The sequence below is a fragment of the Oncorhynchus keta genome, chromosome 26 (genome assembly GCF_023373465.1).
Source record: "Oncorhynchus keta strain PuntledgeMale-10-30-2019 chromosome 26, Oket_V2, whole genome shotgun sequence".
NCBI lineage: Eukaryota > Metazoa > Chordata > Actinopteri > Salmoniformes > Salmonidae > Oncorhynchus > Oncorhynchus keta.
This window is the reverse complement of record NC_068446.1, coordinates 32237636-32262700: the sequence shown is the minus strand read 5'-3', so window position 1 is coordinate 32262700 and position 25065 is coordinate 32237636. Positions and strand designations below refer to the sequence as shown.

The 25065-nt window shown below is 44.0% G+C and overlaps 2 protein-coding genes across 4 annotated transcripts in view; one reads left to right on the top strand and one right to left on the bottom strand.

Annotated features, from left to right (window-relative positions):
• The window catches only part of LOC118359263 (zinc finger protein 177-like), a 72825-nt gene that overhangs the window by 17700 nt on the left and 30060 nt on the right, over nucleotides 1-25065 (bottom strand). Inside the window, exon 1 of one of the 3 annotated variants that reach the window (XM_035737693.2) lies at nucleotides 22378-22591. The exons of the other annotated variants lie outside the window; for them this stretch is intronic. Within the exon in view, the coding sequence (XP_035593586.1) occupies nucleotides 22378-22444 (67 nt within the window). The 5' untranslated portion in view covers nucleotides 22445-22591. Of the gene's footprint in view, nucleotides 1-22377; nucleotides 22592-25065 lie in introns of those variants that run through there. 3 annotated transcript variants of the gene reach the window in all.
• On the top strand, nucleotides 3550-24057 carry LOC118359262 (zinc finger protein 184-like). Its single transcript, XM_035737689.2, has 2 exons — nucleotides 3550-4275; nucleotides 20758-24057. The coding sequence occupies exons 1-2, from the start codon at nucleotides 4104-4106 to the stop codon at nucleotides 21861-21863; spliced, it is 1278 nt and encodes a 425-aa protein (XP_035593582.1). The 5' UTR covers nucleotides 3550-4103; the 3' UTR covers nucleotides 21864-24057.

The window sequence follows — 25065 nt, the reverse complement described above, 5'->3', positions numbered from 1 at the left end:
ACAAAGTCATAAACCCCGCCCATTTCTTCTACCGGATACTGTTGTTGCCGCACTGACACGATCTCTGAGAAGCCGGCAAGAATAAGCAAGACCAAACAAGAATAAGACCGTGACCATGGCGATTATCCTTCAAAAAAATAGTACCGCAATGAAGATGGTAAAAAGTAATCCAAAATGTAGAAATTTGTAACATTTTATCAGTGGTGGAAAAAGTCCCCAATTGTCATGCTTGAGTAAAGGTAAAGATACCCTAATGGAAAATGACGAAAGTAAAAGTGAAAGTCACCCAGTAAAATACTTCTTAAGTATATTTAAAACCAAATAATTTTACTCAAGTATCAAAAGTAAAAGTATAAATCATTTCACATTCCTTATATTAAGCAATGCAGACAGCATGATTTTCATGTTTTTCTGCCAGATCAGAGGCAATATGGATGACCAGGGATGTTCTCTTGATAAATGTGTGAATTGGACCATTTTCCTGTCCTGCTTAGCATTCGAAATGGAACGATTACTTTTGGGTGTCAGGGAAAATGTATGGAGAAAAAGTACATTGATTTCTTCAGTAATGTAGTGAAGTAAAAGTAGTCAGAAATATAAATAAAGTAAGTAAAGTACAGATACCGCGAAAAAAACAACTTAAGTAGTACTTGAAAGTATTTTTACTTAAGTACTTTACACCACTGCATTTTATTTATGTTAGCAGACTTAGAATTTAGTTTAACAATATCAAAAAATAAAAATAGATATGAGCCTTAATAGCACAAATACTATTATTGAAAGTAATAGTTAATGAATAAAAAAATACTAAAGCTCTGAGCTCCAATAGTGCAGGTGTAAATGAAACAATACAAATAATAATATAATCTATACAATAATATATACAACCAGATAGTTATGGTAACAACATTAATACAAATAGCAAAACATGATTTAAGGCTACTATGAATAATAATAGTAATAACAATGTTAATAATATTATTATCATCATTATCACTATTATTATTGTTATTATAATCAACCTTAGAAATCCCATTTAAATCCCATTTTTATTTAGCCCATTCATATTGCACAATGTTCAGTAAGTTGTTCATATTGGACATACTGTACATACATATAGTGTCGCAGTAAAAGAGGGGGTCCATTTTATTCATGAGCACCTCTCATTTCCAAATCCTAGAGGAGCATCACTGCTCATTTTGCGGCCAATCAGTTTAAATACAATCATGTTTTTTTTCCTATTGGCCATACATATTGCACCATGCACAATTTTCTGTACGATGTGTCACAAAATGTGTATCCTCTGAGTGTAAACTCTGTGGATTTGGAAACTACAAGTACTTCCGAGTAGAATGGACCCCCCTTTTACTGTGACCCAACGTACAGGAATGATGTACAGTGTAATAAATGATACATACACAAACAAAAAACATTGTTGATTTAGAACAGGGCTCCGGGCAGCCGAGCGGAAATGGAGGAAAACTCGCCTCCCTGCGGACCTGGCATCCTTTCACTCCCTCCTCTCTACATTTTCCTCCTCTGTCTCTGCTGCTAAAGCCACTTTCTACCATTCTAAATTCCAAGCATCTGCCTCTAACCCTAGGAAGCTCTTTGCCACCTTCTCCTCCCTCCTGAATCCCCCCTCCTCCCTCTCTGCAGATGACTTCGTCAACCATTTTGAAAAGAAGGTCGACGACATCCGATCCTCGTTTGCTAAGTCAAACGACACCGCTGGTTCTGCTCACACTGCCCTACCCTATGCTCTGACCTCTTTCTCCCCTCTCTCTCCAGATGAAATCTCGCGTCTTGTGACGGCCGGCCGCCCAACAACCTGCCCGCTTGACCCTATCCCCTCCTCTCTTCTCCAGACCATTTCCGGAGACCTTCTCCCTTACCTCACCTCGCTCATCAACTCATCCCTGACCGCTGGCTACGTCCCTCCCGTCTTCAAGAGAGCGAGAGTTGCACCCCTTCTGAAAAAACCTACACTCGATCCCTCCGATGTCAACAACTACAGACCAGTATCCCTTCTCTCTTTTCTCTCCAAAACTCTTGAGCGTGCCGTCCTTGGCCAGCTCTACCGCTATCTCTCTCAGAATGACCTTCTTGATCCAAATCAGTCAGGTTTCAAGACTAGTCATTCAACTGAGACTGCTCTTCTCTGTATCACGGAGGCGCTCCGCACTGCTAAAGCTAACTCTCTCTCCTCTGCTCTCATCCTTCTAGACCTATCGGCTGCCTTCGATACTGTGAACCATCAGATCCTCCTCTCCACCCTCTCCGAGTTGGGCATCTCCGGCGCGGCCCACGCTTGGATTGCGTCCTACCTGACAGGTCGCTCCTACCAGGTGGCGTGGCGAGAATCTGTCTCCTCACCACGCGCTCTCACCACTGGTGTCCCCCAGGGCTCTGTTCTAGGCCCTCTCTTATTCTCGCTATACACCAAGTCACTTGGCTCTGTCATAACCTCACATGGTCTCTCCTATCATTGCTATGCAGACGACACACAATTAATCTTCTCCTTTCCCCCTTCTGATGACCAGGTGGCGAATCGCATCTCTGCATGTCTGGCAGACATATCAGTGTGGATGACGGATCACCACCTCAAGCTGAACCTCAGCAAGACGGAGCTCCTCTTCCTCCCGGGGAAGGACTGCCCGTTCCATGATCTCGCCATCACGGTTGACAACTCCATTGTGTCCTCCTCCCAGAGCGCTAAGAACCTTGGCGTGATCCTGGACAACACCCTGACGTTCTCAACTAACATCAAGGCGGTGTCCCGTTCCTGTAGGTTCATGCTCTACAACATCCGCAGAGTACGACCCTGCCTCACACAGGAAGCGGCGCAGGTCCCAATCCAGGCACTTGTCATCTCCCGTCTTGATTACTGCAACTCGCTGTTGGCTGGGCTCCCTGCCTGTGCCATTAAACCCCTACAACTCATCCAGAACGCCGCAGCCCGTCTGGTGTTCAACCTTCCCAAGTTCTCTCACGTTACCCCGCTCCTCCGCTCTCTCCACTGGCTTCCAGTTGAAGCTCGCATCCGCTACAAGACCATGGTGCTTGCCTACGGAGCTGTGAGGGGAACGGCACCTCAGTACCTCCAGGCTCTGATCAGGCCCTACACCCAAACAAGGGCACTGCGTTCATCCACCTCTGGCCTGCTCGCCTCCCTACCACTGAGGAAGTACAGTTCCCGCTCAGCCCAGTCAAAACTGTTCGCTGCTCTGGCCCCCCAATGGTGGAACAAACTCCCTCACGACGCCAGGACAGCGGAGTCAATCACCACCTTCCGGAGACACCTGAAACCCCACCTCTTCAAGGAATACCTAGGATAGGGTAAGTAAGGGTAAGTAATCCTTCTCCCCCCCCCAAAAAAAAAAAAAAGATTTAGATGCAAGTGGCTGTTCCACTGGATGTCATAAGGTGTATGCACCAATTTGTAAGTCGCTCTGGATAAGAGCGTCTGCTAAATGACTTAAATGTAAATGTAAATGTAAATTTAGGTTTGAAAAATAAGAAAATTGTATTGGTCACATACACATATTAAGCAGATGTTATTGCAGATGTAGTGAAAATGCTTGTGTTCCTAGCTCCAACAGTGCAGTAATATCTAACAATACACACAAATCTAAAAGTAAAAGAATGGAATTAAGAAATATTAGGATGAGCAATGTCGGAGTCTGGAGTATAAATATGTATATATATGTGATGGGATGTATAAAGATTATGGAGAGTATGTGGATAGAATATGTAGTATATCTAAAGAATACATAGGATAAAATAGTGTACAGTATGTTCAGCAATAGTCTAATAGGATGGGCTTGACTAGAATACAGTATATAAATATGAAATGGGACAAATCACAGTTTCTTATGGAAATACTTTTAATTATTCGGTGTGCTAACTAGTATAAAACAGATCGATAATTGTGAACATTCTCCATAATTCTCGCCCTAATTATTAATTTACAACGTATATAGGACGGTACTCTTATTTTGAAGGATTCGTAACTCGGAAGTACATAGTTATTCTTGCCTGTTCAGTAGCGGTATGGATATCTAAAGCAACACGGCTAGCTTATCAATTTGAATTGTCTAAACATGTCTCAAATACGGTTGTTGAGGGTTTTTCTCAACGATAGATTAACAGCTGCTGCTGAGGAGATATTCGGGGTCGTTGAAAAAACGGTAGCAGAGTATCAGGAGGAAGTTGTCCGTCTACAGAGGCTGCTCGACATTGTTCTTCAACCTGAGATTAACATGCCCAGAGCAGGTAGGCTAACTATAGCACAAAGAGGAAGAGAGAGGCCCAACTCGGTGTAAAATCTGTCTACCTCCAGCAGGTGGCGTTTTTTCGTTGTTTCGCCCACTGTTTGTATGTGTTTAACTCACGTCGGGACGTTTGGTAAAGTTAAAGCATAATCCTTTGCTCAGGTATAACACGTTACAGGTCACAACATCCTAATCAGACACTCATAATGCAGCTGTTTTATATATCCTAGATAGGGGCCTCACTAGCGCCATCTCTGGGTTGGCATTTCGTCCATTATCTTAACATCTTCCTTTTCATATATAATTAGCTTGAGCACTTCATACCATTTTAATACCACAGTAAACATACCTATTTATATTATCACTCTTTTTTTTTATAAATGTTTATATAAGGTCAAAAAAACAAAAGTCCATCTCTTAAGGGACATCATACCGTCCCCATACCGCAGGGGCGGTCTTACGTTAGCCCGTGTCCTAGTGTGTCGCACTGGTACCATATTGGGCACCTCTGGGACGTTGGGCACCTCTGGGGTCCTCAGGTCCTCTCCTGGCTCTTCCACAGCCTTCTGAAATTGTGAAGGCACAGTCTGCAGAGAACTGCCCTGGTGGGGTCTTCCCCGTCTCCTCATTATGTGTCCTGCCCACACCATCCAGAGGATATTCCCAGTCTTTCAAGTGGCCCTCCTGTGCCCGATGCTCTCCTAAACTGGGCGCATGTCCTTATGGTTTCTTCAATACTTTTGGCCCTTTACTTCCACTTCATATGACCTTGCGCTGATGTGCCCTATGCATGTGCCAAGACTCCATGTGGCATCCCTGGCGTGAGGTGACAGGAGCACTCTAATAGCATGGCCTTGTTTTATTACAGGCAGATTTTTTTTGCATGCTGGTCATAGTACTGTTTTTTACTTGTCCTGACATGCACGTTTGTGTACCTGAACATCCCCAATGACTTTTGGTGCGAGGAGCTTGGGAGTTGTTGGCAACAGAGAGCGTGTGCGTCTAGGCATGAAGTGCTGTACAGGACTGCTGCCGAAAGCCCTCTGTGGGAGTATTTCTCCACGCAAAAATGGCTTGCCACACATCTGTGCCTTCCTGCATTGCCTTTGTGATGAGAGTTTTCACTGCTATTTTCACTGTTGACTCCGCCTTACCATTACTCTGACTGTGGTATGGTGAAGAGGTCACATGATGGAACTGGGAATCTGGGAAAAACTTCATAGCTCACAAACCTTGTGACCAACCATAACAGAATGCTGGGACTAAGCAGGCAGATATAATAACCGACCACTTCTGCAAAGTCTTGATTCAAACTGTGGCCCATTATCCGTATGAGGTTATATGCAAATTCTGCTAAACTGCTGCTTACAACAGTCGATGATGCAAGTGGCTGTTGTGTCCATCAGTTTCTTCACCTCCCAAAAATCTGAATAGTAGCCCACTATAATCAGAAAAGGAACATTATTTACTGTGAACAGATCCATTCCCACTTTAAACCAAGGACGTGTTGGCATGTCATGTGGCTGCAGCGTTTCTGTTTGCTGTTTAGGTAGATTAGCATTACATATTCTGCACACAGCCACAAAATGTTTAATTTCTTTTCATACTGAGTCTCTGACTTTCCTGAGACTGGCTTCGACCCCTGAGTTCCCTGCATGGATATGAGTGAGAATCATTGGGCGTAGAGTATCTGGCACTACCACCCTGTTGCCTTTGTAGACAACCTCTTCCTGCATTGTGAGTTCGGCTCTGTATGTCCAGTAGTCCATCACCAGGATGGACGTACTCTTTCTTGTGTCCGGGACAGCCTCTTAGGATAAAAGACTGAAACATTAGAGAAGTATTGTCCTCTGCTGAATGAGTTTTAATAGTATCCTGTGTCTGCTGGGAGATGTTTTGATCAGTAGCATGGTTCACATCTTCAAACTATGCCTGTACAGCATATACTGTCTCATTTGTCCGATATTGCGGGTGTCTAGTTGTTGCTTCGGGGCAGACAGAATATGATTTTTGAAGATAACCTCAAGCGGCTTGTGATCAGTGTGCATTGTGATAGAGTGTCTACTTTGAAGGTATTGATCAAAATGGTCACAGGCAAACACTATGGCTTGGCACTTCTTTTCAATTTGGGCATATCCTTGCTCAATGTCCTTGAAGCAAATGCAATGTCCTGCCCCTTCTGCAGGAGTGCTGCCCCTAGGCGTTTGTCACTTGCATCACATCTTGCATCTGTAGGTGGTGGCATTTGCTGCCTCCACCTTCTTGGGGTCTGGCTTCAGGCCTTCAGCTGTCAAAATATGTCCCATGTATGTACATACCCAATTTTTGCATCCATAACCGAAAATATTTTAGCTTTTGCCAGGCTTGGCAGTATCTCGTCAATGGCATTTGGTAATGTGCCCTACATAAAGCTTTGTTCAGAGCACTTGGATTGAGGCAGACTCTTATTTTGCCAGGCTTTCCCACCACAACCCATGTTGCTTACCCACATAGTAGGTTTTGTGGCCTTCGTAATGACACCCTGTTCCTCCATTGAATCAACAGCCTTTAGTATGGTTTTCTTCAGTGGAATGGGGATTCGACGGGGAAGCTGTTGAACTGGTCTAACAGGTTCATCCACCACAAGGTGGAGCTCACCTGGCAGAGCCCCCATCCCTTCAAAAACGTCATCAAACTCTTTCAGTATTGCCTCTTAGGTGTTCAAGTCTGATGGAACCTTTTGTTTTTATTTAGTGCGAACATGATGAATGACATGTTGGTGGTTGAGCTGTAGCAACTTATGCTTTTCACAAGTTTCTGCTGAATGAGAGGCTTTTGCAAGGTTTTCACCCCTTTAGCACGTTTCCCCATCATGATTGGCTTGTAGTTCACACTCCCCTACTGGTGTAATAACCGAGCCACCGTACAGCCTTCGCCTTGCCTTGCTTGGTTGTGGCTTTGCATCTCCATCCTACATTACTTGCATAAAGTCTCTGTAGCTGAGTATATTGACAGTTGAGCCACTGTCTATAGGATAGGATAAGTAATCCTTCTCACCCCCCCCCCTTTAAGATTTAGATGCACTATTGTAAAGTGACTATTCTACTGGATGTCATAAGGTGAATGCACCAATTTGTAAGTCGCTCTGGATAAGAGCGTCTGCTAAATGACTTAAATGTAAATGTAAATGCTGCTTGGATCATAATCACAGTTATCACATGATAGTAGGATAAGCTTTAAGTTTGTAAACCATTTATCTTTGCCACTTTGAACAGAAATAACATCTGTCATGTATAGGATGTCCGCTTCTTCATCATCATTATGATCACTGCATGTATCCTGTTCTAGCAGATTGACATGCTTACTTTGTCTTTGTCTGCACACTTCAGCAAAAAAATAAAACATTTCCACAGAATTTGCATATAACCCCATATGCTGGGCTTTTGGCTCTTGCGTATGTTGATCCACAGTACATGCACCCTTCTTTAGTATTTTTCCGCCTTAGATCGCTGTCCGATGAATTATGTTTCCATTTTCTATCGACATGGTCTCTGTATTTGTTCTGAGTGGCATAATTAACAGATTCTGCCTGTTTAGGGACAGTGTTCATCTTTTAAAAATTGTATCTACGTCTGTCCGATTGCTCTGCTTATGTCTATGGCTTTCGTCAGCGTAAGTTGTGGTTGGCGCAGCATACTTGCTCTTACTCTGTTATCTTTACTGCCAAGGGAGGAAAATAGGTCCATGCGGGGAGGTAGATGTTCATGCTTCCCTGTCCTCAGTGATTCTCTCCACAGAACAAAGGGCCAGGATGTAGTTTTAGAACCCAGCCCTAGCCTGTGGTTGACCAATTAGAATTCCTTGCAATAAAACTGGGCCAATGGCCAAATAACAAGTATCCTATTTCAGGTTGGACCAATGAGAAAGTGCAACACGTAGCTATGAGTTCAGGACTGACATTCCTAACAGATGTTGAACTGAAAACCAACTATTTCCATTGATAATTCTCTATTACAGAATGTATGGAGATCAACAAAAAAATATGGCTTATTTGCTACTTGAGGATTATATGAAGTTTCATAATGCTTCATTTGTTACGAGTGTACTGATATAAGTAGGACACATCACATCCCAGCAACTAGGAAAAAAACACACTTTTTATCGGAGTTGTCTCGAGATGGCTTTGCATATTCATAGTTGAGGCTAGTAGCATAGCATCTCTCTCCATTGAATACAAGCGGTTGACGTCAACAACCCTCATTGAATATTCAAAACAGGATTACAGTAATGAGATGTATCCACTAGAGGTCGACCGATTTCAAGTTTTCATAAGAATCGGTAATCTGCATTTTTGGACGCCGATTACGTTGCATTCTACGAGGAAACTGCTGTTACCCGAGTGCAGCAAGGAGCCAAGGTAAGTTGCTAGCTAGCATTAAACATATCTGATTTCTTTATAAATCTTCACACAATCACTAGTTAACTACACATGGTTGATGATATTACTAGGTTAACTATCTTGTCCTGCGTTGCATATAATCAATGCGGTGCTTGTTAATTTATCATCGAATCACAACCTACTTCGCCAAATGGGTGATGATTTAACAAAAGTACAATCAATGCACGAATGTACCTAACCATAAACATCAATGCCTTTCTTAAAATCAATACACAAAGAAATTCATGTTAGCAGGCAATATTAACTAGGGAAATTGTGTCGCTTCTCTTGCGTTCATTGCATGCAGAGTCGGTATATGCAACAGTTTGGGCCGCCTGGCTCGTTGCAAACTAATTTGTCCGAATTTTACATAATTATGACATAACATTACATTGAAGGTTGTGCAGTGTAAACAGCAATATTTAGACTTAGGGTTGCCACCCATTCAATACAATACGGAATGGTCCCGTATTTCACTGAAAGAATAAACATTTTGTTTTTTCGAAATGATAGTTTCCGGATTTTACCATATTAATGACCGAAGGCTCGTATTTCTGTGTTTATTATAATTAAGTATATGATTTGATATTTACATTTACATTACATTTAAGTCATTTAGCAGACGCTCTTATCCAGAGCGACTTACAAATTGGTGCATTGACCTTATGACATCCAGTGGAACAGCCACTTTACAATAGTGCATCTAAATCTTTTAAGGGGGGGGGGTGAGAAGGATTACTTTATCCTATCCTAGGTATTCCTTAAAGAGGTGGGGTTTCAGGTGTCTCCGGAAGGTGGTGATTGACTCCGCTGTCCTGGCGTCGTGAGGGAGTGTGTTCCACCATTGGGGAGCCAGAGCAGCGAACAGTTTTGACTGGGCTGAGAGGGAACTGTACTTCCTCAGTGGTAGGGAGGCGAGCAGGCCAGAGGTGGATGAACGCAGTGCCCTTGTTTGGGTGTAGGGACTGATCAGAGCCTGGAGGTACTGAGGTGCCGTTCCCCTCACAGCTCCGTAGGCAAGCACCATGGTCTTGTAGCGGATGCGAGCTTCAACTGGAAGCCAGTGGAGAGAGCGGAGGAGCGGGGTGACGTGAGAGAACTTGGGAAGGTTGAACACCAGACGGGCTGCGGCGTTCTGGATGAGTTGTAGGGGTTTAATGGCACAGGCAGGGAGCCCAGCCAACAGCGAGTTGCAGTAATCCAGACGGGAGATGACAAGTGCCTGGATTAGGACCTGCGCCGCTTCCTGTGTGAGGCAGGGTCGTACTCTGCGGATGTTGTAGAGCATGAACCTACAGGAACGGGCTACCGCCTTGATGTTAGTTGAGAACTACAGGGTGTTGTCCAGGATCACGCCAAGGTTCTTAGCGCTCTGGGAGGAGGACACAATGGAGTTGTCAACCGTGATGGCGAGATCATGGAACGGGCAGTCCTTCCCCGGGAGGAAGAGCAGCTCCGTCTTGCCGAGGTTCAGCTTGAGGTGGTGATCCGTCATCCACACTGATATGTCTGCCAGACATGCAGAGATGCGATTCACCACCTGGTCATCAGAAGGAGGAAAGGAGAAGATTAATTGTGTGTCGTCTGCATAGCAATGATAGGAGAGACCATGTGAGGTTATGACAGAGCCAAGTGACTTGGTGTATAGCGAGAATAGGAGAGGGCCTAGAACAGAGCCCTGGGGACACCAGTGGTGAGAGCGCGTGGTGAGGAGACAGATTCTCGCCACGCCACCTGGTAGGAGCGACCTGTCAGGTAGGACGCAATCCAAGCGTGGGCCGCGCCGGAGATGCCCAACTCGGAGAGGGTGGAGAGGAGGATCTGATGGTTCACAGTATCGAAGGCAGCCGATAGGTCTAGAAGGATGAGAGCAGAGGAGAGAGAGTTAGCTTTAGCGGTGCGGAGCGCCTCCGTGATACAGAGAAGAGCAGTCTCAGTTGAATGACTAGTCTTGAAACCTGACTGATTTGGATCAAGAAGGTCATTCTGAGAGAGATAGCGGGAGAGCTGGCCAAGGACGGCACGTTCAAGAGTTTTGGAGAGAAAAGAAAGAAGGGATACTGGTCTGTAGTTGTTGACATCGGAGGGATCGAGTGTAGGTTTTCAGAAGGGGTGCAACTCTCGCTCTCTTGAAGACGGAAGGGACGTAGCCAGCGGTCAGGGATGAGTTGATGAGCGAGGTGAGGTAAGGGAGAAGGTCTCCGGAAATGGTCTGGAGAAGAGAGGAGGGGATAGGGTCGAGCGGGCAGGTTGTTGGGCGGCCGGCCGTCACAAGACGCGAGTTTCCATCTGGAGAGAGAGGGGAGAAAGAGGTCAGAGCACCGGGTAGGGCAGTGTGAGCAGAACCAGCGGTGTCGTTTGACTTAGCAAACGAGGATCGGATGTCGTCGACCTTCTTTTCAAAATGGTTGACGAAGTCATCTGCAGAGAGGGAGGAGGGGGGAGGAGGATTCAGGAGGGAGGAGAAGGTGGCAAAGAGCTTCCTAGGGTTAGAGGCAGCTGCTTGGAATTTAGAGTGGTAGAAAGTGGCTTTAGCAGCAGAGACAGAGGAGGAAAATGTAGAGAGGAGGGAGCGAAAGGATGCCAGGTCCGCAGGGAGGCGAGTTTTCCTCCATTTCCGCTCGGCTGCCCGGAGCCCTGTTCTGTGAGCTCGCAATGAGTCGTCGAGCCACGGAGCGGGAGGGGAGGACCGAGCCGGCCTGGAAGATAGGGGACATAGAGAGTCAAAGGATGCAGAAAGGGAGGAGAGGAGGGTTGAGGAGGCAGAATCAGGAGATAGGTTGGAGAAGGTTTGAGCAGAGGGAAGAGATGATAGGATGGAAGAGGAGAGAGTAGCGGGGGAGAGAGAGCGAAGGTTGGGACGGCGCGATACCATCCGAGTAAGGGCAGTTTGGGAAATGTTGGATGAGAGCGAGAGGGAAAAGGATACAAGGTAGTGGTCGGAGACTTGGAGGGGAGTTGCAATGAGGTTAGTGGAAGAACAGCATCTAGTAAAGATGAGGTCGAGCGTATTGCCTGCCTTGTGAGTAGGGGGGGAAGGTGAGAGGGTGAGCTCAAAAGAGGAAAGGAGTGGAAAGAAGGAGGCAGAGAGGAATGAGTCAAAGGTAGACGTGGGGAGGTTAAAGTCGCCCAGAACTGTGAGAGGTGAGCCGTCCTCAGGAAAGGAGCTTATCAAGACATCAAGCTCATTGATGAACTCTCCGAGGGGACCTGGAGGGCGATAAATGATAAGGATGTTAAGCTTGAAAGGGCTGGTAACTGTGACAGCATGAAATTCAAAGGAGGCGATAGACAGATGGGTAAGGGGAGAAAGAGAGAATGACCACTTGGGAGAGATGAGGATCCCGGTGCCACCACCCCGCTGACCAGAAGCTCTCGGGGTGTGCGAGAACACGTATATTTGATAGAGCAGTCTGACTGAGCAGTGCTAGGCAGCAGCAGGCTCGTAAGCATTCATTCGAACTTTACTGCGTTTGCTAGCAGCTCTTAGTAATGCTTGAATCACAGCTCTGTTTATTACTTCAAGCCTATCAACTCCTGAGATTAGGCTGGCAATACTAAAGTGCCTATTAGAACATCCCATAGTCAAAGATATATGAAATAGAAATGGTAGAGAGAGAAATAGTCGACACGTCATAATTCCTATAATGACAAGCTAAAACTTCTTAACTGGGAATATTGAAGAGCTGGGAATATTGAACCACCAGCTTTCAAATGTTCTGAGCAAGGAACTAAAATGTTTAGCTTTTTTACATGGCACATATTGCATTTTTACTTTCTTCTCCAACACTGTGTATTTGCATTATTTAAACCAAATTGAGCATGTTTCATTATTTATTTGAGACTAAATATATTTTATTTCTGTATTATATTAAGTTAAAATAAGTGTTCATTCAGTATTGTTGTAATTGTCATTATATATATATATATATATATACACACACATACACAGGCCAATTAATCGGTATTGGCTTTTTTTGGTCCTCCAATTATTGGTATCGGCGTTGAAAAATCATAATCGGTCAACCTCTAGTATCCACCAATCCAAAGAATGGATAAGCGGGTTTGTGGACAACGACTCCCATTGTTAGGGCGGAGTGATGTATCTTTGCTAGAACCCAAGATGTACTCTTAAAGGTGCTGCATAGTCAATCCGACGTCTGCATTGGCCGTGCAGCATTTACAGTGTTATGGCAAAAGTCAGGGCATTCATACTTCTTGCGCTTCACGGAGCAGTGCAGAGCTGTTGTGAAGGAAGTTGTCTTCTGTTACTTTGAGATTGGGTTGGCAGATCGCATCCATTCTTTTATGTGCATACACCACCGTCTACTGTACTGGAGTGTGGGGACAGTCATGGCCTACCTACATAAAATGTTCTTCATCAACAAGCCCTGTTCCTCTAAAAACGTGAAATAGAGCCCTAAACACCACTCCCCCCGCCCCCCCAAACCCCAACCCCGTCCAGCCTCTAACCCTTTCACACAATCTCATACAGTTCACAAAATATCAACACATGTCCACCGTTTCCTCCACTAAACGCTCATCACACAGACCTGTTTAATGTCTCCAGATCATCCACAACATGGCATTCAAACATGTGTGCCCAAACTGTAGTCTAATCCACACAACTTCCTCTGTCCTACATCCCATACTGCTCACCTCTTCCTTTACTGACCGGTGCACCTCTACCCTTACTACTGCGGCCCAGCAAGACCTGAATATTTACCCCCTTTTGCCTCACCAGACTTTTAGCCACCACACCAGCCATCTCATTACCCTCTACATCTACATGGGCAGGAAACCAGCAAACGCTTATCACCACTTCCATCCTCTTCAATCCCATTAACAGCACCATCGTCTCTACAAGTCTCCCCTATCCAACATGCCTGTCCTCACACTACTCAACACTGTAGCCCAATCAGAGCAGGTTACCATTCTGAGTAGTTTCAAGGAAGTTGTTACTGAAGTGAGTTTGTGTTTATACAGGACCTCCCGACTCCACCTACCGTCAACCAATCATGTCAATGTGGAGCAATAAGGAGCCCTCCACATTGTTACGACATTTGGGAGGTGCACAGCGATGCGGTACGGAGCTCAATTTGGCCTCTGCAGGCGGAGGCTCCGTAATTGCGAAACACCCTCCATACGGAGCCTATAAATAGGATTTTAAGGAGCCAAACTTTACCGTTACTCTTTAAGGTCCATGGACCTTGTGTTATTTCCAGAGGTAGACTGACTCTGGCAGCCAAATCAGCCAAATCCTCCATCTAAACGTGAATCGATTCTCTATTGCGAAACGGTTCTAGAAACATAAAGCCCTTTACTTTCATGTCACATCAAAATAATTTCACAAATGCAAAACTTACCCACTAACCTGCTTTATCGCAGTTGTAGCCGATTTCTTCCATTACACACAGATGTTTGGAGCATGCTATAGATAGCTAAGTAGCGCAGGTGGTCCCTCTGTCTTCTGTAAACGCGCTGTAACATGGAGATATGGCCGTGTGGGAACACCAACCCTAAACACCTTTATCAATTTAACTTGTGTTTTTTGAAAATGTTTTCTTGCTTTTATGAAAGATAAGGCCCTTATGCTTCCATAACCGTACCGCAAGCAATGTTAATGTTCAGACCGAGCGCCAGGGCACTTAACAAAACTCCCCTGTACAGAAGACACCTTCATCCAATGACTCTTATATGTAATCAGAGAGGAAGAGGCAAAGGGAGAGGGATAACTGGGCCCAAAATGGCTCACCAAGCAAGTTTTATATGGAGGTCAATAAGAGTGTTGAATATGGTTCACATAAAAATTAATGTCTTATTTGATCTAAAAGTTTCGTAAAGACTAGGTTGTTACAAGTGTACTGATATAAGTAGGACACGACATCCCAGCAACTTTGAGAGAACTCTTATCAGTAGTGTGCCTAGTCGTCACTAGTTACCACAGCCAAAGTCATAAACCCCACCTATTTCAACAATGTATCTTCTTAAAATGTGATTTTAAACCTTACCTTAACCATACTGATAACCTTATGCTTAACCATTTTGACTCTGTGACTGTGGTAAGTATTGGAAACAGTAGTGCCTGTTCATATGTGTATCTGCCCTCTCATTAGCTAGAATGGTCCCACCTGCTCTTGCCTCCTCCCGAATGCCTTCCGTTTTTGAAGACTTTTTTTCATTGTTAGAGCGGCCATTACAGTATCTGGTCAATATAATGGATAATCTGTGGTGTAAGAAACCGACGACGATGAGAGCTTATAAGGAGGAGGTCAGAGACAACGACCTCTCCCTCAAAATCAGCAAGACAAAGGAGCTGATCCTGGACTACAGGAAACAGAGGGCTGAGCAAACCCCATCGACAGTGCTGTTGTGGAACTTCAAGTTCCTCTGTGTCACTAGGGACCTATAATGGTCCAAATACACCAACACAGTCGCAGAGAGGGCACAACAACGCCTCTTCCCCCTCAGGAAGATCCTCAAAAAGATATACAGCTTGACTGGTTGCATCACCGCTTGTTATGTCAACTGCTTGGTGTCCAACTGTAAGGCACTAAAGAGTGTAGTGCGTACGGCGCAGTACATCACTGGGGCCACGCTCCCTGCCTCCAGAACCTACAGTTGAAGTCTACATACACCTTAGCCAAATACATCCGTTTTATACATCAGTTTTTCACAATTTCTGACATTAATCCTAGTAATTATTAATCCCTAGTAATTATTAATCCCTGTATTAGGTCAATTAGGATCACACCTTTTATTTTAAGAATGTGAAATGTCAGAATAATAGTAGAGAATGTTTTATTTCTTTAATCACATCCCGAGTGGGTCAGAAGTTTACATACACTCAATTAGTATTTGGTAGCATTGCCTTTAAATTGTTTAACTTGGCTCAAACATTTCTGGTAGCCTTCCACAAGCTTCCCACAATAAGTTGGGTGAATTTTGGCCCATTCCTCCTGACAGACCTGGTGTCAGGTTTGTAGGCCTCCTTGCTCGCACATGCTTTTTCAGTTCAGCCCACACATTTTCTATAGGATTGAGGTCAGGGCTTTGTGATGGTCACTCCAATACCTTGATTTTGTTGTCCTTAAGCCATTTTGCCACAACTTTGGAAGTATGCTTGGGGTCATTGTCAATTTGGAAGATTCCATTTGCGACCAAGCTTTTAACTTCCTGACTGATGTCTTGAGATGTTGCTTCAATATATCCACATAATTTTCCTTTCTCATGATGCCATCTATTTTGTGAAGTGCACCAGTCCCTCCTGCAGCAAAGCACCCCCACAACATGCTTCCTCCACCCCCTGTCATGGTGTGCGCTACTGGTGGAGAAGTCAGGTGCAGGAGAGCAGAGTTGTGAACAGGCACACACTTTATTAAGGCAGAGGCAAACAAAACAGACAGACGCCACTGCGTCAAAACCTCCAGACAAAGGTAAAAGTGCTATGCGCGAAACAGTCACAAAAATAGAGCAAATGTTGTACAATAAACATCTCTCGTGAGAAGCCACGGAATAACAGGGAAAAACCCAGCCTGGCGCATACACACGAACATGTAACAAAAACAACTTCACACAAAGACATGGAGGGGAACAGAGGAATAAATACATGCAGTGTGATTAGGGAATGAAAACCAGGTGTGCAGGGAACAAGACAAAAGGAACAATGGAGAAATGGAGCGGCGATGGCTAGAAAGCCGGTGACGTCGACCGCCGAACGCTGGCCGAACAAGGAAAGGAGACTACTTCGGCGGAACGTACCATGAACGCCTTCCAGACCTTCGACGTGAACTGCGGATCCCGATCAGACACTATATTCTCAGGCACCCCGTAGTGCCGGAAGACGTGTGTAAACAACGCCTCCGCAGTCTGTAGGGCCGTAGGGAGACCGGGCAAAGGGAGGAGACAACAGGACTTAGAAAAATGATCCACAGCGACCAGGATTGCGGTGTTACCCTGTGAGGGAGGAAGATCGATCAGGAAATCTATCGACAGGTGCGACCTCGGGCCGTTTTGGAACGGGTAAGGGTTGTACCTCTGGGCAGGTGCCTCGGGCCTTGCACAGGGCGCACACCGAGCAGGAGGAAACAAACGCTCACATTCTTTGCCAGGATGGGCCATCAATACTTCCCAGTCAGACAGAGCACCGTCCGACCAATCCCCGGATGACCAGAGGAGGGTGATGTGTGGGCCCAGTAGATCAACTGGTCAGACAGCAGACGGAACGTACAGGCGCCCGACGGGACACTGGAGGGGAGTGGGCTCTGTATGCAATGCCTGCTCAATGTCTACGTCCAGCTCCCACACGACCGGCACTACCAGGCAGGAGGCCTGGAGTCTGATCCATGGGCCACTCCTCTCTGTCATACAGCCGGGACAGTGCGTCTGCCTTCATATTCTGGGAACCTGGTCTGTAGGACAGGTAAACACAAAACGGGTAAAGAACATGGCCCACCTTGCCTGATGAGGATTGAGTCCCCTCACTGCCCGGATGTACTCCAGGTTGCGGTGGTCAGTCCAGATGAGAAAAGGGTGTTTAGCCCCCTCAAGCCAATGTCTCCACGCCTTCAAAGCTTTAACCACAGCCCAACAGCTCCCGGTCCCCCACATCAGACATTATTATGAGCCGTCCTCCCCTCAGCAGCACACTGCTCAACTACCTCGTCCCCCTGCACATTGACTCGGTATCGGAACTCCTTGTATTTAAACCTTATTTGACCATTTTATTTTTATTTTAGCTAATTCTTATTCGTTTTTAATTCTTCATTCTTGGGAAGGGCTCTTAAGCATTTTACGGTAAAGTCTACACCGGTTGTATTCGGCGCATGTAAAATTTGATTTGATTTGTGTAATGGAACTGAGAGTCATGTTGCAGTTAAAGCAAATTTCCTGCAATTCTACACAGTTTGCCTTGAGGTAAAGAGAACGTTTTGCAGTTTTAAAGCTAATTTCTTTCAAGTTTACACATTTTGCCATGAAACAGAAATAGAATGTTGCCGTTTAAAAGCTCAAATTATAGTGCATGATGTTTAAAACAACATTTTGGGGGAATACAAAACAAATTAAGTTTTAAAAAATGTGTCATTGATGGAGTACTGTGGATACCAATATCCATGTGAGTCTCCCAAGCCCTAACTCATTCATCAACGCTAAATATGATAGTATCTTCTGGCCAGAGTTTTGTTAAGAGCCCCGACGCTTGTTCTGACCACTAAAACCCAGTACAGTTTTGGAAACATTACTAACATATCTGTCATATCACAGAAATATATATATTTTTTTAAGTTTAATTACTACACACCTTTTTATAGGGTTAGCGTTCCCACACTGCCATTTTTCCATGTTACAGCGCTTGTTTACAGAAAACAGATAGAATAGAGAGGTGTACCCGTACTAAATTGCTATCTGTAAGTCCAAACACCTGTGTGTAAATGGAAGACAGACACCACTCCACCACAAAAGTCTTGTCACTGAAAAATACTGTTGGCTGAAACTGTGTTAAATCCAGTTAAAACAGTGTACAGTCTCAGTATATTTTGAATATGTGAAATTATTTTGATGTGATATGAAGGTAGGGGGCTTTATGTTTCTAGAATTATACCACAATTAAGAATCAAATCAAATTTGATTGGTCGCATATACATATATTGCAGATGTTATTGCAGGTGGCAGCGAAAAGTTTATGTTTCTAACACCAACAGTGCAGTAATACCTTACAATACAAAACAAATGTAGAAATATCAGGACGAGTAATGTCATAGTCTGGAATATGAATATACATGTATATAATTGTGTGTATAGACATTATGGACAGTATATGAATAGGAAATGTGTCTACAGCAGTAGTTATATAGGATGAGCCTTGAATAGAATACAGTATATACATATGAAGTGGGTAAAACAGTATGCATACATTATTAAAATGGCTATGTACATAGGGCAGCGGTCTCTACGGTGCAGGGTAGAGTACAGGGTGGTAGCCGGCTAGTAACAGTGACTGGGTGGAGGCTGGCTAGAAGTGACTATTTAACAGTCAGATGGCCTGAAGATAGAAGCTGTTTTTCAATGTCTTGGTCCCAGCTTTGATGCACCTGTATGTACTGTCTGCTCCTTCGAGATGGTAGCAGGGTGAACATGCCGTGGCTCGGGTGGCTGAGGTCCTTGATGATCTTCTTGGCCTTCCTGTGACACCGGGTGTTGTAGATGTCCTGGAGGGCAGGCAGTGTGCTGCGTTGGGTTGACCGCACGACCCATTGGAGAGCCCTGCTGTTGAGGATGGTGCAGTTGCTGTACCAAGCGGTGATACAGCCTGACAGGATGCTCTCAATGGTGCACCTGTAGAAGTTCATATGGTTCTTAGGGGCCAAGCTGAATTTCTTTAAGCCTTCTGATGTTTAAGAGGCACTGTTGCACCTTGTTCGCCACACTGTCTGTTTGAAGGGACCATTTCAGGTTGTCAGTGATGTGCATGCAGAGGAACCTGAAGCTTTTGACTGTCTCCACTGCAGCTCCGCCGATGTGGATGGGGGTGTGCTCTCTATGCTGTCTCCTGTAGTCCTAATCAGCTCCTTCATTTTGTTGACATTGAGGGAGACGTTATTTTCCTGGCACCACTCCAATAGGGCCCTCACCTCCTCCATGTTGGCTGTCTTGTCGTTATTGGTAATCTGCATGCTTGATGATTGAGTTGGAGATGCAGTCATGGGAGTACAGGAGGGGGTTGAGCAAGCACCATTGTGGGGCCCCCATGTTGAGGATCAGCGTAGCAGAGGTGCTGGTGCCTAACACCACCTATGATCGGCCCTTTAAGAAGCCCAGTTGCACATGGTGGGGTTCAGACCCAGGGCCCCCGAGCTTAGTAATGAGCTTGGAGGGCACTATGGTGTTGAAGGCTGAGCTGTAGTTGTTGAACAGAATTCTACCATAGGTATTCCTCTTGTCCAGATGGGATAGGGCAGTGTGATGTGATTGTGTCGCCATGGATCTGTTGGGACAGTATGCAAATTGTAGTGGGTCTAGGGTGTCGGGTAAGGTGGAGGGGATATGATCCTTAACTAGCCTCTCAAAGCACTTCATGATGACAGAAGTGAGTGCTACGGGGAAATAGTCATTTAGTTCAGTTACCTTCGCTTTCTTGGGTACAAGGAACAATGGGTGGACCTCTTGAAGCAAGTGGGGACAACAGACTGGGATAGGAAAAGATTGAATATGTTTGTAAACACTTCAGCCAGCAGGTCTGCGCATGCTCTGAGGACTGTTAACATTCTCTGTTTCACAAAATCATGGCTCTCTCCGGATATACTGTCCACATCCTTACTGCCGGGGGGGGGGGGTCTCCATACATTGCATGGAAAAAGAAAGGTGGAGGTGTATGTTTCATGATTAACTACTCATTGTGTGTTTATGGTTAACGTACAAGAACTGAATTTTGTTTGTTCGCCCTATCTGGAATGCCTCACCATCAAATGCCGACCGCATTACCTCTCGAGAGAATTCTCTTCAGTCATTGTCACGACCATGTATTTTCACATTTAGATGGAATATTTGGCTGTTTTGGCGGCCTGAGCCAATTCGCCTCTAAGAAGAACATATAAGGTCCTTGGACTATAAGGAGTAACGTTAGGCTCCTTTAGTTTATTATTGAGCTACCCAGGCCCATGTTGTGCATCTAAAGGTTAAGAACATAAATTGTGGATGTATGATATTGTTTTGTATTGTATTGCACCCTCAACTTTTTCCACTGATTCCTTCTCCAATATTCATGTAATCTGTTGTTGCTAGCGATATTCATACAAAAGACAATTGTATTTATATTTTGAGATCTGGTTGCGGACTCCCTGCAGTGTCGGACCCACTTTGGGAAACCCCGGCTAACTCGTTAAGTTTGTCTAGCTCAACCTTCATTTTTTAAGGCATTGGATGTCAAAGGTAGTTATTTTTGTGACAAAGTTCAGGATTAAAGTTAATTTATTTTAGATTAGTAGAATTAATTATTGCAGGCGTACCAGACAGGAGGTAGGTCTACATGTCATTAAGTTCTGTTTCATCCTTTCTCCTTTCCTCCAGACCTCCAGCAGCGTACTCTTTCTTTCTCTGAAGATGAGGTTCCCCCTGAGCAGCAGCAGTGTGAGCAGGAGTGGAGCCCCAGTCTGGGACAGGAGGACCCAGAGCCCATACAGATTAAAGAAGAGCAGGAGGACCTCCGGAGCAGTCAGGAGGAAGAGCAGATTCAAGGGCTTGAGGCAGATGCCATAGAATTCATATTCAATCCTGTCTGTGTGAAAAGTGATCGTGATGAAGACCCAACTCAGCCCTCACATCTCCATCAAGCCCAAAAGGAGGGAAACGGAGAGAGAGGCACTCTACCCAGTACTAAAACTGAAAATATCAAAACAGAACCTGATGGAGAGGACTATAGGGAATTAGAACCAACCAGTGTCTCTCAGCCTTTCTCTATAGTTCAGAGTGAAAACAGGCAAAGTGTCAGTGGTAGGGAGACTGGAGAACCTCCTTCAGGTTTTAAGTCAGTCAAATCAAAAATAAAGATGATAAAAGGACAAATGTCCCACATCAAAACTAAGGGTAGGAAATCTACACAGTTGTCCCTCCTGGAATCACCCAGTCAAAGTCATGCTACTCCTTGTTGTTGTAAGGTGTGTGGCAAGTCTTTTCATCACATGGGTACATTAATTAAACATGTGCAAATTCATACAAAGGATGAAGAAGGTATTTGTGGTGTGTGTGGAAAATGTTTTCAGGCTACAGAAAGTATGCAAGATCACTTCCAAACTCACATTGCAGATAGGTTTTGTTGTCATGTTTGTGGTAAAGGTTTCACCTTAAACAGTAATCTAAAAAGACACATGAGGAGCCACACAAGAGAGAAACCGTATGGCTGTCATTATTGTGGCCAAGGATTCAGCACTGGCAGCACTCTGAATAGACACATTAGGATCCACACAGGGGAGAAGCCATTTTGCTGCCCTGATTGTGGCAAATCATTCACTCAGAGTGGACATCTAAAAATACACATGAGGACCCACACAGGGGAGAAACCACATAGCTGCCCTGATTGTGGCAAAGGATTCAGCATTGCCAGTAATCTGTCAGTGCACATGAAGATCCACACAGGAGAGAAAAGACAAAAGGATTCAGCACTGGCACCAATCTGAAAGTGCACATGAGAACTCGGGGGAGAGACCATACTGATGTCCTCATGGTAGAAATGTATTTCCCAATCAGGTACATTAAATAACAGACACACCAAGGAAGCACTTTAAATGTGTGGAACTGGCAGTATTTTTCTAAATGATAGAACTCTGATAAAGTAACATGAAGAACAATCACAAGAGGGAGAAAACATGACAGTGTGCTGTTTGGGGAGAGGTCTGGAGACAGAAGATTGAGAGGCACATTGTACAGTGCCTTTAAAAAGTATTCATACCCCTTGACTTATTCAACATTTTGTTGTGTTATAGCCTGAATTTACAATGACTTAAATGTAAGAATTAATTATGAGCTTATATGGTATTAAAGTTAAGGGACATCATCCTGGGTGAGGTGAACCTCAGTTGGGGATAAAAAGGGAAAACACCATCTTTTGAACTAAGTGTGTTACTTGCAAATTACTGTAAGTGTAAACTCCGGGTTGCAATCCGGCTTGCAATCCTTATTAAACAAACTAACCTCTGATCAAGGAAGTTTCCCGTGGTCTCTTGTATGAACATAGGGCAGAATTCCCTTGTGTTTCCATCTGGTCACTCTCCCATAAAGCCAAGATTGGTGAGGTGCCATAGAGACTGTTATCCTTCTTGCAGGTTCTCCCATCTCAGCCAAGGAACTCCGTAGTTCTGTTGGAGTGGTCATTGGGTTCTTGGTCTCCTGCCTGATCAAGGTCCTTGCCCGGTTGCTCAGTTTGGTCGGACGGCCAGCTCTAGCCAAAGTCATGGTAGTTCCATATATTTGCATTTTCCCAATGATTGAGACCACTGTGCTCAATCAAACATTCAACACACTATAAATTGTTTTATACCCTTCCCCAGATATGTCTCATCACAGTCCTGGAGATCTACGGACAATTCCTTGGACTTCATGGTATAGTTTCTGCTCTGACATGTACTGTCAACTGTAGGACCTTATATAGACAGGTGTGTTTCTTTCTAAATCATCTCCAAACTATTGAATTGGCCACAGGTGGACTCCAATCAAGTTGTAGCAACATCTCAAAGATGATCAAAGTAAATTGGATGCACCTGAGCTCAATTTTGAATGTCATAGCAAAGAGGCGTGAATACTTTTGTAAATTAGTTATGGGTGTTTCATTTTCAGTAAAAAACAATGTTTTTCTAAAAACATGTTTTCACTTTGTCGTAAGAGGGTATTGTGTGTAGATAGGTGAGAATGATTTATTTAATCAAATTTGAATTCAGGCTGTAACACAACACACTGTGGTATAAGTCAAGGGGTATGAATACTTTCTGAAGGCATTGTATATTCCACTCTTAGGTGAATAAAATATGACTGAATTACAACTTCAACATAAGAACAATATATCACCCGAAGCAGCCACCACTGTCTAACAGAGAGCAGTCTGGATTTCTGAGCAACAGTAGTCCCTGGTCATTAGTTATAGGATGACAGAAAGACATTTGAAACTATGTCCTCCATCTCTACATAAAATATGGTTTTGTCATGGTTTTGAAATTTGCCACATTACATCTGTTATGAAGTTGTTAAAGGGAAATTCCATGGTAACTCTATGCACAAGGACCACCTTTTAACAATTTCCACAGAGGATTTTACAAAAACACATTTACAGAAAGAACTGTGCAGATCCAAATTGTGGTAACAGAATAAAACTGAGTTTTATACTGTAATTCTGTTACCCAACTTAGCATCTGCACAGTTTTTCCAGTAAATGTGTTTTTATTTCATTTACTGTGTAAATTGTTCAAAGTAGTCATTGTGTATATAGTTGTATGGTTTGTTAAACTTAGGAAATCAATGGTTTTGGTTTGGCACACATTTTTAAATGAAAAAATCAGAACCTCAGCGTAATTCCGTTACCATGGAATTGCCCTATAAAGTAGTTTTCGCAATATCAATTACTTTGTATATCAGTTAGGAGCTGAAATAATCCTACCATTATTATTACTTCTGAGCTTGATGCCAATATCCACTCTGAGGGGAAAATACATTTTTATTTTGTTTTCCATGTTTTGAAAAGCATGAAGAAAATTGTTGTGCTATGCTCAAGTGGACCCATTCATATAGTGTACATGAACCTTCTGAAACGTGTTTTTTTTTATTCTAGGGATTGTACATTTTATCTGCCTTTGTATAACAGAATAAATGTTGATAACACATGTTCATTGTGAGGTGTCTTTACCTGCACATTTTTCTTTCCTCTGACTGTTCATTGCACTTTTATGAAACATTGGAACCATTGAAATGTTTGACTGTTACAGTTCAGAAAGTATTGAGACCCCTTGACTTTTTACACATTTTGTTACGTTACAGCCTTATTCTAAAATGGATTAAATTAAACAATTTCCTTATCAATCTAAACACAATACCCCATAATGACGAAGCAAAAACAGGTTTCTAGAAAATGTTTCACATTTATAAAAATAAAACAGAAATACCTTATTTTCTTAAGTATTCAGACCCTTTGCTACGAGATTCAAAATTGAGATCAGGTGCATCCTATTTCCATTGATCAACTTGATTGGAGTCCACCTGTGGTAAATTCAATTGATTGGACATGATTTGGAAAGGCACACACCTGTCTATATAAGGTCCCACAATTGACAATGCATGTCAGAGCAGAAACCAAGCAATGAGGTCTAAGGAATTGTCTGTAGAGCTGCGAGACAAGATTGTGTCGAGGCACAGATCTGGGGAAGGGTACGAAAAAATTTCTGCAGCATTGAAGGTCCCCAAGAACACAGTGACCTCCATCATTCTTAAATGGAAGAAGTTAGGAACCACCAAGACTCTTCCTCGAGCTGGCCGCTCGGCCAAACTGAGAAATCGGGGGAGAAGGGTCTTGGTCAGGGAGGTGACCAAGAACCCGATGGTCACTCTGACAGAGCTCCAGAGTTCCTCTGTGGAGATGGGAGAAACTTACAGAAGGACAACCATCTCTGCAGCATTCCACCAATAAGGCTTTTATGGTAGAGTGGCTAGACGGAAGCCACACCTCAGTAAAAGGCACATGACAGCCCACTTGGAGTTTGCCTAAAGGCACTTAAAGGACTCTTAGACCATGAGAAACAAAATTCTCTGGTCTGATGAAACCAAGATTGAACTTCGGCCTGAATGCTAAGTGTCACGTCTGGAGGAAACCTGGCACCATCCCTAATGTGAAGCGTG